The following is a 17423-nucleotide window of genomic DNA, read 5'->3' as shown; positions in this document are numbered from 1 at the left end:
GCGTTTTTTAAACGCGCGCGTTTTACTCACGCATAGAGATGAGAAATCCATCGATAGATCGAAAATCGATGCTTTTGCAGGTCTGGTATTAAAAATACCACAGTTCGTTGTCCATTTTATCGATACCTCATACTACCCTTAGCACTTTCGACTCAGCCCTTCGCACTTGGAAGTTGTCATACAAAAGGGCTTACAGTGGACCCTCGGTTAACGAGCACCATCCGCCTAAACAAAGTGTTTTTAAGACGAGATTATCAAATCTATTTATAAACAACAATACTCCAGAGTATATATTTATTCCCATTTAAAAGCATTGAAATAGTGCAAAACTTTAATACACACTTTGATCGAAAATAATCTTACCTTTAATCTGCTTATATGTATATATATGTATATACATATATATTTATGGATACTTCTTCTCCAAAATATATATCGGCCACGTAAATTGTACATCTTTAATATTTTGTCGTGATTAGAAAACCATTATAGGAAAAGTCGGGCGGAAATCGAAGGGATAATTTGGCATTCTCGAAGTGCTTACAATAGTTGTGCAAGTGTAAGACATAAAAGCGGAATTAATTTTTTTGTTTATTGCATACATTGGCCTAATTTATATACACTTACTTATACATAGTCGCCTTTATATTATTGAGATTTTTGGAGTCGTATATATATATATAATATATTTAAATTTGTTTCTATTGCTGTTATAATTATGTCGCATATATTTCATTTTATGAAATTATTAATACATATTTTATACTTAATATTCATTTTACATTGAGAGCACCCATAAAGAACTAGCACTAACGACATAAAATCTGCTAATTCCAAAAAGGCATTCATTATATAAAATGAAGCACACTGTATCAAAGATTTTTACTGTCTGGTGACATTTGAACAGAAACTTTATATTTTAATATCTCTGATTTGATGGTTAAAGACTGTTGACACTGGGGAAGTTCTAGTTACAATTTCTTTCAATGTAAAATGACTAATAACACTAATATATATATATCAATATATATATATATATTTATATTTATATTTAAGCTTTATTTGCATACATACAATAACTGAATCGAGTACACAGAAGCATGACCGAAAGAATGTGTAATTATATGTACTTATGATATGTATGTTTACCAAGCTCTACCCTGTAATGGCAAATAGCCCCCACACTGCTGCTGATGCCCATTAGAAATAAAATTATTTTGGTTTCTATATGCCATAGCTAAACTATTCGACATAAGTGTATTATTGCAGGGTTGCTGTAACATAGCAACATTGGAACCGCCGACTGTTCCATAGCTTGCCAGCAGCGATGAGGACGTGTCAGGTGAGTGAGAATTGGGTGCGTCTCCAGTTATGAGATTAAGCCCGCCCGTCACATTGGCTGACACGGCTGTTGGTCCACTATTTGTGTTGCCACTATTACTGTTACTGCTGTTGTTGCCCGACGTTGTCGAGCTATTGACATGCGGCTGGGGTTGCGTTGCATTGCTGTTGCCAGAGCAGGGTTTCCCATCCTTCACGAGCACTGGAACTGCGACACGTCTCGGAGAGCTTGCAGACTGAAAATATAAAAACAATTTAAATTTTAGACAAAATCGCTCATTCATTCATCGTGCCGCCAAATAGTGAATGGGCAAAACAAAGGTTTTTATACCTAGTGCGACCTAGATTTCAGGGCTTGCTCTTGGCTTGGATATAATTGTGGGTATAGAATGCTTGCGCATATCTGAATAAATCTCTGAACGAAAATGACAATAGATTGCCCTTATCTCATAGGGAGATCAGTACAGAAAGACAGCCAAGTTGGTAGGGGACGATATTATATACATTTTATATATAAAGTTGAACCCAAAGAGTTTCTGATAAAACAGGCAAAGTGTTTTTTCTCAATAACAAAATAGTACAAATACTAAAAATCTTATTTATATAGACTGTTATATCGAATAGACTCTGTTTACCTGATTGTGTTGATTTTGTTCAGCCATTGCTTTTTCTTTCGCTTGTCGCTTGCATTTATATCTATGATTTTGAAACCATATTTTAACCTGAAAGAAAAACGTAAATAATAATTATTATAAGGATGCTTTTGGTACATTTTTTTCGATGTTTTATTAACAATTTGATTTTCACGAAGATTAACGAAGAAATTCTAAATTTAGACTAACTGGGGATATAGAAATCGCAATCCCAATCAAATCCAAACTTATGTCTACATCAAAAGATGATTTAGCTCGAAATGGGTTTAAATAAATGAAAATCATAAAAGAAAATCACGACAAAAAAGCGAAATTCCTCGAAGTGTAAATTAATTGGTGCTTCTTCTTCATAAGAGGTTAAAAAATTACTCAAATCCTAAATCTCCCGTGTTCAGATTCTAGATATTGTAACAAACTGTATCTTTAAACATGTTTCTTAGTTTGAAGCTTTATAAAAATATTTCATTTACAATTACTACTTTTTAGGCATCAAAATTAATGGTTTAGTACTACCGCCTAAAGAAAATGTTCCACATCAAATAAATCTAATTGATTACAAAGGAGTTTTGCAATTGAGATTTGGTTTAGGCAAGTTTTGTGTGTGATGTAAGAATCTAACACGATAGATCCTATACAGTGGACCCTCGGTTAACGAACACAATTCGTTGCAGCATTTTGTCCGTGAAGCGAAGAAAACTAACATAACAAAACATTTAAAGGACTGAATAACTCTCTAATATGAATATTGTAAGTTTAGCTTTCTTTAAAAGTTCTTGAAAGGAAAACTTTTTGGTCGCACTAGACAACTCTATAAGGTATATAGAGGTATATTCAGGACTTCTCCAGTTTGGTTGACTAAAACAGAGTTGTTAACTGAAACTTTGTTGGTTAACAAAAAAAAAAAAAACAGTTCATTTTTTGGAAATATTCATTATCTGTATTTAGAAAAAGAAAGTCTTTAGTAATATTTAGTAATATGTAATATGGACCACACGAAGAGCCGAACTTTTGAATGGATATGAAGACAAAATAAGGATGTAACACCCATAATAAGCACACATCAATAAATTATTTGGAAAGGATCTCTCTGGCTTACATCATAGAATATATTAGTAGACGATAGTCCTTAGAGGACCAACTAATATTTACATCAGTGAACAAACATAAGGGCGTGATGATAACAATGCCCACCACTTAACACATAATTGTCATTAGGTTAAGCAATTACTTCTGCGGTACTCACAATAGGTTTTTAGGATGCGACGTGTTATAACAATAAAAACACTCGAATTGTGTATTGTCACCCTTCAGTTTTATTTTGTGGAAATTTTCAATACAATAGCCGCCTCTACCCACATAAACAGCAGTGGTACCTTTAAATAAAACAGATCCCAACCATGTGAGTGTGTGTGTCTATCTGAGTGTGTGTGTGTGTTTGTTCAGAACAGTGGCTGTTTTTGAAAGATAAAAATGCATTTTCGAACAATAAGAAAAATAATACATTTTAAACTCACCCCTAAATTGTATTGAAATGTGGTCATTGTTTGATCATGTTCTTTGCTATTTGAGGGCATGGTCCATTGTGTTTAATATAAAGGTAACAAACCATCTAAATTAAAAAACTATCCAGACAAGAACAGACAACTAAGTACATATGTGTGTGTGTGTGTGTGTAGGTATATCTATTTTTTATGTACCTAGCTCTATATAGTCTTTATTGTATTGATAATATGTGGTTGAGCTGTTTTATTCATTCATATTTTGGCCATATTACAAAGGCCCTAAAGGCATACATTTCATTAGCCATGGGTTCCAAATCACTCTGTTCGCCCTATTAAAACTAATCAAGAAATAACAACAATTGTATGAAGCCCTTGAATTGTGGTTTCGTATTCAACCAGAAGCAATGGGAAGTTCATTTATCGAGCATGTCTGGCCAATAAGAATAGGCCCCATTCAGATTCAGTTACCCCATGAAATCAGCGACCCTTAATTGGTCGCATAGCTGGATGAAATTGGATGCCGTCTTACTTTTAGATGTCTCCACATGAAATCCAAGAGTCTTAATTTAAAACATGTCTTCAAGATAATGGAGAAAACAGAAAGTTTCTTTAGTTTTTTTAGTCGAATTCTGATAGTTTGCTCACAAAATTGAGTTAAAGAAAAACAACCCTCACATCTCTGGCAGGGTGAAAAATTTGGGTCAAAACACAAATTTCACCCCTCATTTCATTGAATTTTACAGTGATTTCACAGTATTTACATTCAATCGCATAAAAAGTAATCAAATTTATAGAAGACTAACACCTAACACCTAAGCTCAAACAGGAAAGGAATATGACTAAAATAAAAACAACTACTAATTATTCTGATATTCTCTTGTTGCATTGGAGATCATATTGGGTTACCAAGAAATCACATAATACGCCAAGTCATTACATAATCGTTTCGGGGGCGAAATATTTCAACCAGTGGTCTGTTCGGTCACTAATAGCAACCACCAGCTGTTCTATTGAATGGTTTATGAAACGGATTCTTACCTGTGTCGGTGTCAAGTGTATAAGACTGGCCAAGTGTTCTCGTTCAGGGGCGGATAAATACCTCTGTTGTTTAAATCTCCTCTCGAGCTCATAAACCTATAACAAAATAAAAGAATAAAGCAATGTAGATTAGTTCATGGAAACCTTTTCATTTTTACAAGTATCTTATGTTTAGAAATAGTTTATACTAAATTTAATAAAAGTTAAACAATTTATGGATAACATCTGATGAGAGCAGAGCTCATGATACGTTTTTAATAAATAATAATAGATAAATTTTGAATTGCATAAGCGAGTAGGTAAAATAAAATTAAAACATTTGAACTTATTCTTTTCCAATGATAATACATTTTTTTTGAAGGTTATCATGTTTTTTATATCTTAAGTAAGAAAACTTAAAAAAACAGATAAAATGGCAAATTTTAAGTGAAAAAATTATTTGCAAATTTTCAGAATCAAGGACCTCAAATTCGTATAACAACAACAAATGATGGCCATAGGACAAAAATTTGCAAGTTCTGTAGGCTCATGTGTTATTTGGAAAGGATAACAAAGATAACTAAAAGACTTATTTATTTCTTCCAAATTTAATGAAATCTACGATCCGATATTAATACCAAGCTTCTTCACTTGCTTAACACTTGGCACTTGGATTTCGTCCCATATGGATAAGAGCGCCAATGAGTGAGCAGCTCGTCCCAAGGAGAAATCATAAACGATTAGCTCCTTACTTTTCACAAATTTTGACCAGCTTTTGCCAGGACAATTGCTATTTAGGGGTGTGTCCGGGATAAATGAAATGTAAGTAAAACTACCCGTTTTAATATGTATGTATAGTGTACACGTATTTATTCAGAATTTCCCGATCACAATGTTTAATTTAAGACCAATTTGCGGAGACTCTACTTAGGTTAAATAAATTGTCAAATAAATTTGTTGTTCTTGAGGCCGGGCGCACAAATGTTGATGATGTAAATTAATGTTTGCCGAAGCCAAGGTGATTTTATCTAACTATAACAAAAACATATTTGAACTTGGCAAACTTCTCTCTCTCTCCCTCTCTCTCTCACTGCCTGGAGTGGGTCCATTATTGTTCACTTTTAATTAATTTTTGATAACTGCCTCCCCTAAACCAATACGTCCGTAAAATCTACGGCGTAGATGTTGACATAGCATAAAGCAACTGCCAGGAATGAAAACATTACCAAGATGTTCACATTAAAAGCCTTCGTCCTCCTGCAAGGGACAAATCGATACAACAAAAGGGGCACTGAGAAAACAAAACTTTAGTAAATATAACTATGTAGTTTTTCTTTTATGGACGTGATGGAATTTCTTTTCTTTTTCAATTCTATTTATTTACCCAGTAAAAATTGAAGATTAGTAGTGGGACAAATGGAGTACAATGTTGGGATAAGAAATACGGGGGAGCGGTAAATATAGATTCATGTCTTTGGATTAACTTTATTTTTTGGAAATCAAACAAATTTCAGTATCCTTAAAGTTTTGAGTTTTAGATTATCAGAATTTCAGGACTGGACTTACGAAAAATGACACACTGGGCCCAAAGTCAAAAGAATAGACTTAAAAATTTGATAATGAAAAGTTTGTGATATAGTTAAATTTGCCAACTGAGGATATATAAAATAATATTTTCTATCCTTTTAAAAATACAAAAGAAATTGAAGTATTAAATTTTGTGTGTTTTAATAACAACTTCAAGCATTAAAAATCTTTATAATAAGTCCTTTAGTTTGTCTTACGAATGTCTTAAGAGGGTTAAGACAGATTGGGAGAATCTTCTAAAAAAAATTTCTGTTTTTGGGGAATAATGGACATACATATATTAGAGAAAACTTCTAAAAATTTATCTTTTTGTCAATTCTGTTAAAAACTTGCAACAGTTTTTACCTCTATATAAAGGTATATATTCCATCGGGGGATGTTAAATTGGCGCATAAAGCTCAATTTAGTTTTGCCTTCTTTTTTTGTATATTTTTTCTCTCTTTATTTTGGCACTGCTCTCAAATAAAATCCATTTCGAATATTTAGAATGGTATAATGAAAAACGAATTTTATATTTACTATACACTTGAAGACTCAAGTCTTGAATAAATACAAATATCTTTATGAGTTTATGTTTACATTGTGCAAATGCATGTTTGCATACATACATGCCGTTTGTTGGTTACTACCGTTGAATGTGTGTGTGTGTGTGTCTGTATATATATAAATATATGTGGAGAATGTACAAAGATGTGCGTATACGACCATTATTTACCAACGGGCCCTTTTTTTCAGCCAACATGCTGGTTAACGGTTGTGCGACGGCATAACAAAAATATTCGCCAAGTGGCCTTAACTTAGCGTTAACGTGCCACAGCACACCGATTGAAGATATGGCCAGGTAAGAATTATATTGATATCTATGGCTAAGCGGGTTTTGTTTAATATATATGACAGCAGGCTTTAAGGGGGAAAAAAATGCTCAAATAAAATGGCTTAACTGATTGGATAATGGCAAAGATACAAACATAAATATATGTAATATTGCATTTGCTTGATTTTACGACTATATATATCTGAATATTTGCTTTGATGTACCTAATAGATTTTAGTTGTCATACTTACAATTAGTTAATTAGACTTATAGATACTTTTCAAGTAAGTAGAACTTTATCTTTTAAGAAACGCAAGGAAGGAAAGTGTAATTTTTCCTTCTTCAAATGACATGAAAAATAGTTCTTAACATTTATTTGGAATTACTATCTGCTATAGTTGCTGTTTTCAAAAGAAAGTTTGTTCATTTGATCTTAAAAAAAGTTTCGAAAAGAGAACAGAAAATTGCATTTTTTGATATACATACTTTGGAAGAAAGAATTTACCTATACCTCATGACTTAGAAAAATCAGTACGAAATTTACCCATTTCTAAATGTTCAATATCATTTTAGAATATACTTGCCAATACTATTTGTATATAACTTTTTGCCCTGAAAAACTCAGTAAATTGGTCAAAAATATCACCTGAAAAAATTCACAAAAACTTCTATCCTATCCTATATTTGCAAATCTTAAACATAGTCAATTTTTTCCGATTTTCGAAATTCCTGTCTCTATTTAAATTTGATCTTTCTGATTATGTTTAAAAGAAGAAACTAATTTTTATTTTGCCAATTCTCTGATTAAACAGTTTATATTATTCGTTCTCAACATAAATATCTACATCTTGGTATATAAAACAGCAAAAACAGCCTTGTTAAACCAACATAATCAATAGATTACTTGTCATGGCAAAATTTATGATAAAATTTGTGGATTATTTAAGAGTTTTAATCTACAAAAAGTTAGTATAAATATAATATATTTAACAAACTATTAAAAGATTTACCAACTGTTTGTACTAACCTGAGCTTGTGTAAATAAGACTCTGCGCTTTCTCCTTTGGGCCAATGGAAATTGCAGAGGTTTGGTATCACTCACACTGCATGCGGCCAGGCCACTCATGTTCCCCATGTGTCCCATTGAAGATGAAGATGTTCCCATAAGACGTGATACTGCAAAATAGATTTATTCATGGCTTTATTTATTTGAAACAAGCGAAACAGGCCTAATTTCAGTGGGTCGAAGTTGATCAACTCTTGCAATTCTCCGACAGTTAAAATACTCCTTCTCCTGCATTCATGCTTTCATTGCAATTGTACTATACAAGTGCTTATCCTTGGCCATGCACACACACTTAGTCACACACACACTCACACACACACATACTGCTGTACACACTGGATGAAAAGCGCAATATGCATCTAATTACATTGCCTTTAGAAAAGGTGTATGGATGGAAGTGAAAATAAAAAGAAGTAAAGAAAATCATTTTCAGCTGAGTTTCCTTATTCCCTAGCCATTAAAAAGGTCTGTCTACTTTGACGAAAAGCACAAGATTGTAGAGTATAAGGGGTCTGCCATATAAATATTTCAGTTAAGAGGTAGATACAAATGTCTTTTGTCAATACAGTTCCAAGGTGGCTTAACAGCGTTGACTTAACCATAAATTTGAAAATGGTGAAATCTATGTTTCACTCTATATAAAGTAGACCTCTTGTGATAGTTTTTCGATCTTAAGAACATGGGTTTCTATTAGAAATGTTTATCAAAATTACAGTAAGCAAAGTAAGCCATTTAATTTGGTAAGAAAAAGATCTCAGATAGGAACCCTTTTCTAAACACAAATAGATTTATAGAAATTGTTTAAAGGTCCTAATGACCAACGAATTGGAGATTCCTTTTTATAAGATATAAGATCAAGTATACAAGAAAAATAAGACCCCATTGAAATGTTTTAATATCTTATGAATTGCCAAACGAAATATTTAATGTTCATTATTATAATTAGAAGGCATAGGTTAAAAATAAACATTATCTCTACTATTTCAAATAAGTATTCCATAAATAGATTTAGTAAATAATCCACCTAGACTAGTTTAAAAGTTAATAGGGCATTGGTAACATCAATTTTCTTCTCTCAAGATGAAAGAGTATCCCTTAAAGTTATATTGAGCAATAATTAATCCTTAATTTAGCATTCTGCCAAAAGTGCATGTAACCGTTAGCAAGTAAGGATATCCGACCATGCAAAATGTGTATATATTATTCTTAATTAGCACGCACACAGAGACCAGTCGTTCGCCAGTCTTGGTCATATGGAGACCATAAAAGCCATTCATGATACAGAACGGAGACTTCTATAGCCGGATAATATGCATAAACGATTAATGCCCAAGCAACATAGGCCAAGTGGCAAATGGTAAGGGATGAGGGGAGTGAGCGGTGAGGGGTGAGTCTGCGCTCAGTTGCTGCTGTTGGCAGCAGCAGCATGTCTAACAAAGCGATAATATTAGAGAGCGAGAGGAAGAGATAGAGTGTGACATTGCTGGCGTTGAACTGTTACTTTTATTGATGGTCCTAAGGGATGGAGGGATGCATGTACATAGGTACATATTATCTACCATATAAAGGAGTCGCACTGGGAGTGAGTGAGACAAAGACTTAATTGCAAAAAACTCTGCGGATCGATAGTATTTATTTTACCTGAAGCACCTTTGCAACATAGTTGCCTAGCAACGGCAAGCAACTCTAAAGCAACATGGCTGGCTAGCAACATGACTAAGAATAGGAGATCTAAAATAACCAGAATTTGCCAAATAGCTAACGAGAAATGTTGGCGTTTTAATTTAAGTAGATTTAGTGTTATATTTCAGTTAGGGGAAATGCAGAATCGATGCCATTTAACACATTTTTCCTGGACTCATGGTCAAAGATTAAAAGATGAGACCTATTTTTACTTTGTTAACACATTTTTAGTGATTTCTTTAACATTTTCATCTCACAGAGAGCATAAAATGTTTGGCCACCTTTTAGGCTATTAATTGGTTCGATATCTGAGTAGATTATGACAGGTTAGGGAGCAATTGGTAGGACCAATCCACAAATTTGTATGTCTTAATAATGCTTTCAATTATATTAGAAAGATTTTAAAGTATTTTAATAGATAACCTTTAAGTAATTAAGCAGTTTGTTAATATAATTTTATAGAAGAACTTTCTCGTGTGATTAGCAATGTAAGAGTTTTTAGATTTTGACTTTTCAGAAGAAGAACATCTATTTAAAGTTAGAGAGAAAACCAAAGTAGATTCTCATAGGGAAACCCCCAGAATAAAAAATGTCAAATGGAAATTGGAAGACATTTTTCATTTCTATAAACTTTATATCTCTGACTAGACAAAGAGTTACATATATCTTTAATTTCCTATCCATGGCTTGTTTTTTTAGGCCAAGGTTAAGAAAACTCTCATTGATCATTGTATTTATGTATTTTTCTGGTTCCATGGAAAATTTCGACTGTTTCTTTTGTTGATTATTTAATGATAATTGTTGATTGCTTAAAAAATTTTATAGCTTGGCTATGTTAAATATTGTCATAAGACATTGGCCCAAAAACATTTTGAAAATTATTATTAAATATGCACGTACATACGTATGTATATATGAATGTATTTCTACACATATGATGTATACATACATACATATGTACATAATAAATTGAATAATTTTATTCAAAAGGAACTGGTACCAAAAATGGAAAGGTCTTTTATGTGTGTAAAAACCTCTTAATGATCTTTCAATTTCTTAAATAAACAATGACAACAAAATAATTCAAAATCAATTATTTTCCCACATTTCTTGTTACACCAGGTACCCTACCTACCTATCTACATACACACACACACACACACACACAGACATATTGGGCCAAAGACGAAATGCAAATGTAACTGACAGAATGAGAGGCATCTTCATTTCGTGCCATTTACATAAATTTATGCATATATATTTGTAAACACATACATGTTGATATTTGGGTATGTATTCCAGACCATGTTGAGAAATTTACAAAATATCTTGAAGATGTTGAAAAGTTTTTTAAAATAGCAATACCTACTGTTCGAGCTGGCAATATGGGTTATATCTTAGAATGCGTATTTGAACTTTACAATATTTTCATATTTTTCTTCTGAATAAAATCGAACATTTTAAAATCATTTATATACCCCCAGTATGTCCAAAGTATTCCGTAGTCGAGATGGTTTTTTCGTTTGAAAATTTTCTTACTTCATTCTTTTTTTAAATAAACATAGAATTAATAAGAATCTACATTGATTGCATGACGCAGCATTTATGATTATCATGAAAATAAATCTCAAAATTTCAAGTGCTTTGTGTGAATTGTTGTTTTAGTTTGCATCGGTGAAATGACGTTTCGAGTACCAGTTTTTTTTCTCTTCTTTTTCTTCTCTCTTATAAATTTCCATATACATAAATATGTAGAGCCACACCAACAGTTTTTTTTCAAGACACTAAAGTTTCACCTTTATTGTCTGATGTGAGAGTTTATCATTTAACTGCTACCAGGTTGCAAATAATCCCCATTTAAATTCGAGCGGCAAACGCCCAAGTCACTGGTCCAACAACTGACCAGACTATTATTTATGTGCATCTGCCACCATTATATCTGGGTGTGTGTGTGTGTGTGGTCTGCCACTGACAAGCGTTTCATGCCAATTCGAATCCAAATAAAGCTATTCAGTAGACCATCGGAAGCAGGAAGGCGTTGCGCCCGTCACACCCCAAGGCAAAGGCGTCGCTTGAAAAATCATTGCGCAAAGAATGTTTCGCCGGAAATACATACTTACATCGAATATTTCATTTAACAAATAATATCATACTTGGCAAGAGGGGTCTAATAGATTTTATTGTCGTTTTTCAAAAGAGAGTGGGAAGTGGAAAGTCCTTTTCCTTTATCCTTTGCCAAATTGTTTGACAATATTCTTGAATAGTGAAACACTTTTTTCCACTGCATTCATATGTACATACATTATAAAAGTTAAAAAAATTTAGCAAAGATTTAAATTATGAGATTTTTACAATGTTTAGGGAAAATGCGTTAATTTCCCTACTAAAAAAGCAAACATTTTTGTCGAATTCATTGAAAAAACACATTGAAAGTGATTTAAAGAACACACGATGAGTTTGGAATTATTATTATCTCTTCAAAATTGCTATAAACTATGTTCAGGGTGCCATAAGAGATGGTTATGTTTAATATTTGGACTCAACGATGTAAAGATCGTATCTAAGGTTTAAGTTTGATGATCTTGCCATTTGATAAACTTGCCTCATTAACTACTAAATCTATCAATAAAAAACCTTTTTAATCCCTACATTTAGTTAGTTCCACTTCATTAATTTCACAACTTCTTTTGGGGATTAGCACAATGAAACTAAAGACAAAAGGGTGATTTCTTATTTTGAACTTACTTGCAAATCTAGGATCATTGGCTGTTGATCCATACCAGGAGGCAGAGCTTCGCATATCCGTGTAGTGGCCAGCCAATGATAAGTTATCTGTGGGTCCGCAATAGCTTTGAACTCCGGGACTGTGGTACAGTGATCCCATTGCGTATGGATTGGCCATGGTTGAAGTACTGAGTGTTCCCGGTGAATTAATACTACTACCACTTGAATTAGAGCTATAAAATATAAATAATTTATTAAATTAATGTTGTAACTATTAGTAGAAGTTAACTTAAAGCAAGTAAAAGAACAATAGGCGGAAATCAAATCGATTAATCGTTTGAAAACTTAAAGCTAATTGAAGACTGCTTCAACATATTTAAAGGAAAAATTTAGAAAAAAGGTATCCAAATTAAGCACCAAATGAAATATACCTTAAAACTTTTCCAAAGGGTATTCTTTATTCTATTGATTGACAAATTATTTTCCGAATTCCGATCAGAAAATGAACATCAGACAAAGATTTGAAACCGGTTTAGCCTAACGTGTTGACGCCAAGCCAGTTGGCGGTCATTTACATTTCTCAAATAGACGTTTAACTAACATTCTTAATTTGTTTTTAATGAGATACTGCCTCAGAGTTTACCATTCAACATGTGAACTCATCTGTCATTACTCTAATAACCCTAACTAAAAGGCAGATCTGAAGAGCGCATAACTTATGTTAACTTCTGATTCCAGTCGTTACTCATACGCCATGTAGATAATACGAGAATTATTTAACTTAGCTTTAATATTTTAACTAATATTCGTTTAAAGTGTATTGCATCACAAATATTATACACTAATGACACATAAAGATCAGCATCTACCCGATTGATACATCTTCGAACTTGAATATCAAGTTGTTTGTCGTCACGACCTCAGCAATGTCATTAATCAAATTGCATAATTAACGGCAGCATTCATATTAACGCACACACACACAAGCTTTGCAAAGTTAATATGTGTGTGTACCATCGGCGGATTCATGGTGGAGGAACTGGCGGAGAGTTCGCCCCCCAAAAAATCAACCAGCCCCAAACAGTATGCTATACTTTTTAAAATCGGCTCATAGCATGGTATTTCTAATTTCTTCCAATACTGATCAGAAATAAAAACAATTACGCCCCAAAATCTCCCTCTAGATGCGCCCCTGGTGTGCACACATATGTTTCGAGCAAAAAAAAAAAACATAATCGGATACAAAATGGCGGAGATATGCTCGTATATGTATGTATATAAAGAATGCACAAGCAAAAAGTTTGTTTGAATGAAACATGCAATGCTAGGTCAGTGGCAAATGGGGGTATCTAAGCAAAAAAAGTTAACATAATGAATTTCAACTTGCTCCGCATAAATGTGCACAAAGTTGAATCGAGTTGCACGCTTTTACTCTAGACCTAACAAGCTTTAATTGTTCAAGTCAACTACAAATGCTCGGTTGGAAAGTTGAAAGCATTTCATATGACCCTTAAAGATACAAGTATATCAAAATAATTGCAATTTCCTCTTCTCTTCGACTTGTTAAATTTGGCAACACATATAAAACCACATTCTAATTTTCAATTCCCGACGGATCTAAAAATCTAGCTACAAAGTTAAATCTCATCAGTTTATGCGTCCAAACCAAATGGCTCAGCCGACGGATCACTTGATACATCTGCAACGTTGCTGTCGGAAGTGCCCAGTCGGAATGCTCTGACAAATTTTAAGTTGACAGTTAATCGAGTAAATGCATTAAGTGCCATATCTCAGCTATTACAACATAAAGTAGTTGAATAAGACTGGAATCACCATGAGGTGATGTATCATTCTGCAGAAGAAACACACATTAAAAGCTGAAATTCGTTGAAAAGAAGAGACTAACCTTTACAATACAATGTTTTGCTGTTCATACCTCAAGACTCATTATTAAAATCTTTTACTAACCCATGCCCCATTATTCATATTCGATAAAGTATAATAAACAATAGATGAAAACAATTAGGTACAGCATCAGTTTCAACAACCAGAGCAGATTAGAAATTTTCCACAAAAATGCAAGAAAACGTGACGTCAAAATTCGATGACATTTGAGTTTTTTTTTTAATATTTATTTTGGGACTTAAGTTACCCCAAATGGGTTTGCTTTTACTTTTTCTCGTAGTAAGCATTTTTATAGCGGTTATTCGTTGGAGACTTACCGAAAAGGCGATGGTGGGTTTCCGTTTAATTCCAGTTTACGATATGACTCCTCGATTGGACTCAATATATCGGTAACACTAAACGGTGTTGTATGATTTGTATTGAATAACGTATTCTGATGCTGACTGTGCAGATTTTGTAGATGATGGATACTCGATAGATTATGATGGTGATGAGCAACCGCGGCGGCGGCTGCTGTTGAAACCGTGTCCTGTGTCAATGTTTCGTGCTCGGTTAATTTGGTGAGTGGTTCTGGTTGATGATGTTGGGAAGCGGCTGGAGGTATAAGTATGTCTTTTGGAGATAAACTCATAACCAAATCCGCCTCATTTAGGTTGGTTAGCAAATTTTCGCCTGCCTCCGCAGCTAAATCGGTAAAACACCTTTTCTCATTTGCCGATGGATAAATAATTCCTTGGGCTGACATACGAAGTAATTGATCATGAAATCAAATGTCCACGCAAAATGTAGCAAATTCTAAAATTAAAGAATAGCCAAAATTAACAAAACGATCTCTGGGAGACTAAAATAACTTTGGCGTTGCCAAAGATTCAATAAAATAGTCTTGACGGAAAACGTTTTCTTCTATATTTTTACTCCTTTTTCAAAGCTAACAGAGTAATGTTTATTATTGCTAAATTTTCACATTTTAGCTTGGTTTAAAATGGACACATTAACTTCTAACTTGTAACCGCCAATAAAATTAGTTAAAATGTTTTCTAAAATCATGCAATTACTACGAAATTCTATAAGTAAAGGTAGATTAAGGAAATTTTACCCCATTTTCTGTTTAAACTGTTTGTTTTTCTCAACTGTTTAAGGGATGCAACGAATCATGAAGTAATTTAGTACAGTCAGATATTTTATACCGAATTATATTCTTATTTTTTATAAAGCAATCTAAATCGGGTGTTATAGAGATATTTCCTTGGTTTTCTTACATCAGCGGAGAACAAAATTAAAGGAATGTCTCCCCAAAAGAGAATTCCAATCACTTAATTTTACAACTTTTACTATATAATAATTTGGTAAATATTTGCAATTTCCATTAACGCTTTCAACTGTCAAGAAATTAAGATATTTCACCCCCGATTATTTACTAACACAAGAAACTGTACCAAATTTTCGTCCTTTGACTTATAGATCACCACTCTTTTTATGAAAATTGTCAGATTTATCCATCATAATGTTTTATGTATGTATGTAATGTCTAAAACTTATCATTCTTTAAACAAAGTTTTCACTGTGAAGTACTTGAAATATTTTAGCGAAAATCTTATTGAAATTACGATTTCAACTCGAACTCGAAGAAACATTAAGTCTGGACTTTTTTAAGAACCTAAACATATTAATAGTAAAATTAGTGGTTGAAAGAAGTCCGAGGTATTAAATGCATCACTGTGCCTTGGATCTTGGTCCAAAGGTATTCGAAAGACTTTCAATGTTTGCCGTCTCCGATGGCTCTTTCTCTCTCTCTGCGGCATTTCATATCAGTAATCGATTAAGAAAGGATCGGAAATACACTTGAACATTAAGAATCACAATTATCTGACTTTTGTTTTACGTCTTTATTTCATTTATTTATTTTATTAATCAATTTATTATCGTCACTATGAACACTGAAGGATTTTCCTTCCATTTTTCAAAACTTTTGAAATGGGATAGTCCTTTAATTCTTTACAAAAGGCATTCACTAACAATAAGATTCTTTACTAATGCAACTTTTGATACAAAAGTAAAGTAACAATTTCTAATACAGTTTTACTGTAGTCTTCCCATTTCGAAAATAAGCACCAAAGATAGTCACAATATTAACTATTTAGTTAGCCTGTAACTAACTATCTCTCCATTACAGATTCACACACAAAGAGAGAGAGAGAGAGAGAGAACACTTGAGTAGTTAATATATTTTATTTCTTTATTATATATTTCACAAATCACGAGTTAAATCACCTTTTGGCTTAATTGGGGGAACTCAATCCGAATCCTTCCAATTCGAGTCTGAGTTTAATTATTGTGCACACTGGAAAGTGTTCTCCGTTATGATATAAAGCACTTGATTCATAATCAAAATCATAGAAGAATAATTAGTTGTAATCCATCCGATTTCAGAGTTGATTAGAACATTTCACTGGGTTTATGTTGTTGTTGTTTGTTTTAATTGCATGGCATTTCACTAATTTAAAATGTTTTATTTTTATTTATTTTTAGCACCGATACAAATTGATGGATTTAAAGTTTAGAATTGAAGCTAAAAATGTATATTGACAAACCACTCAGTGAGTGTATGTAACACCTGATTTTTGTTTCTTCAGCACAATATAAGTATGTATGTAAATTTAAACACATATAAGCCCACGTCAGTGAATTTATTATGAATATCCACTCGACACGATTCCGTCAAATGAAATAAGAGGTCTGAACAGTACTGACGAGTACTCCTCAGATGGCTTCTGGATAGCCCTCGAATAAGTTTTTCCTATTAACGATGACTTTGTACTGTGTTTCGTACTGGCTACACACTTCGTTGAACAAAACAAACATAAAATATTGCTTATTCATTTGCCATAGCTGGGCCAATAACAGCCGAGAGTACATTTCAGGCTGTAGCCTGTTATAATAACTCCCGGCCCTCTTATCACAGCCTCTGTTTCACTCACTCTGGCCCGGCCACAATGCGGCAGATGCACGTGGGAAAGAGATGACTAATCCTTGCGCCCAGCACATTTAAATTGTCAAGCCTGACAAAGGAAATTCCACCAATGGCAGTTGATGGCTGTTTCAACCCTCGGTCTCGGCTGCCGTTTGCTACT

The 17423-nt window shown here is 33.2% G+C and overlaps 1 protein-coding gene across 1 annotated transcript; it reads right to left on the bottom strand.

The window, feature by feature from the left end:
• Positions 1 to 483: 483 nt before the first annotated feature.
• On the bottom strand, positions 484 to 16989 carry scro (scarecrow). The gene is made up of 7 exons (XM_068297056.1): positions 16564 to 16989; positions 14610 to 15087; positions 12409 to 12620; positions 7942 to 8090; positions 4535 to 4630; positions 1977 to 2063; positions 484 to 1577 (listed from the first exon to the last, which is right to left on the bottom strand). The coding sequence occupies exons 2-7, from the start codon at positions 15035 to 15037 to the stop codon at positions 1146 to 1148; spliced, it is 1404 nt and encodes a 467-aa protein (XP_068153157.1). The 5' UTR covers positions 15038 to 15087; positions 16564 to 16989; the 3' UTR covers positions 484 to 1145.
• Positions 16990 to 17423: the final 434 nt, after the last annotated feature.

The sequence above is a fragment of the Drosophila tropicalis genome, unplaced genomic scaffold (assembly GCF_018151085.1).
Source record: "Drosophila tropicalis isolate 14030-0801.00 unplaced genomic scaffold, ASM1815108v1 contig_859, whole genome shotgun sequence".
Classification (NCBI taxonomy): domain Eukaryota; kingdom Metazoa; phylum Arthropoda; class Insecta; order Diptera; family Drosophilidae; genus Drosophila; species Drosophila tropicalis.
The sequence above is the reverse complement of the archived record's forward strand: the minus strand, read 5'-3'. Positions and strand labels throughout refer to the sequence as shown.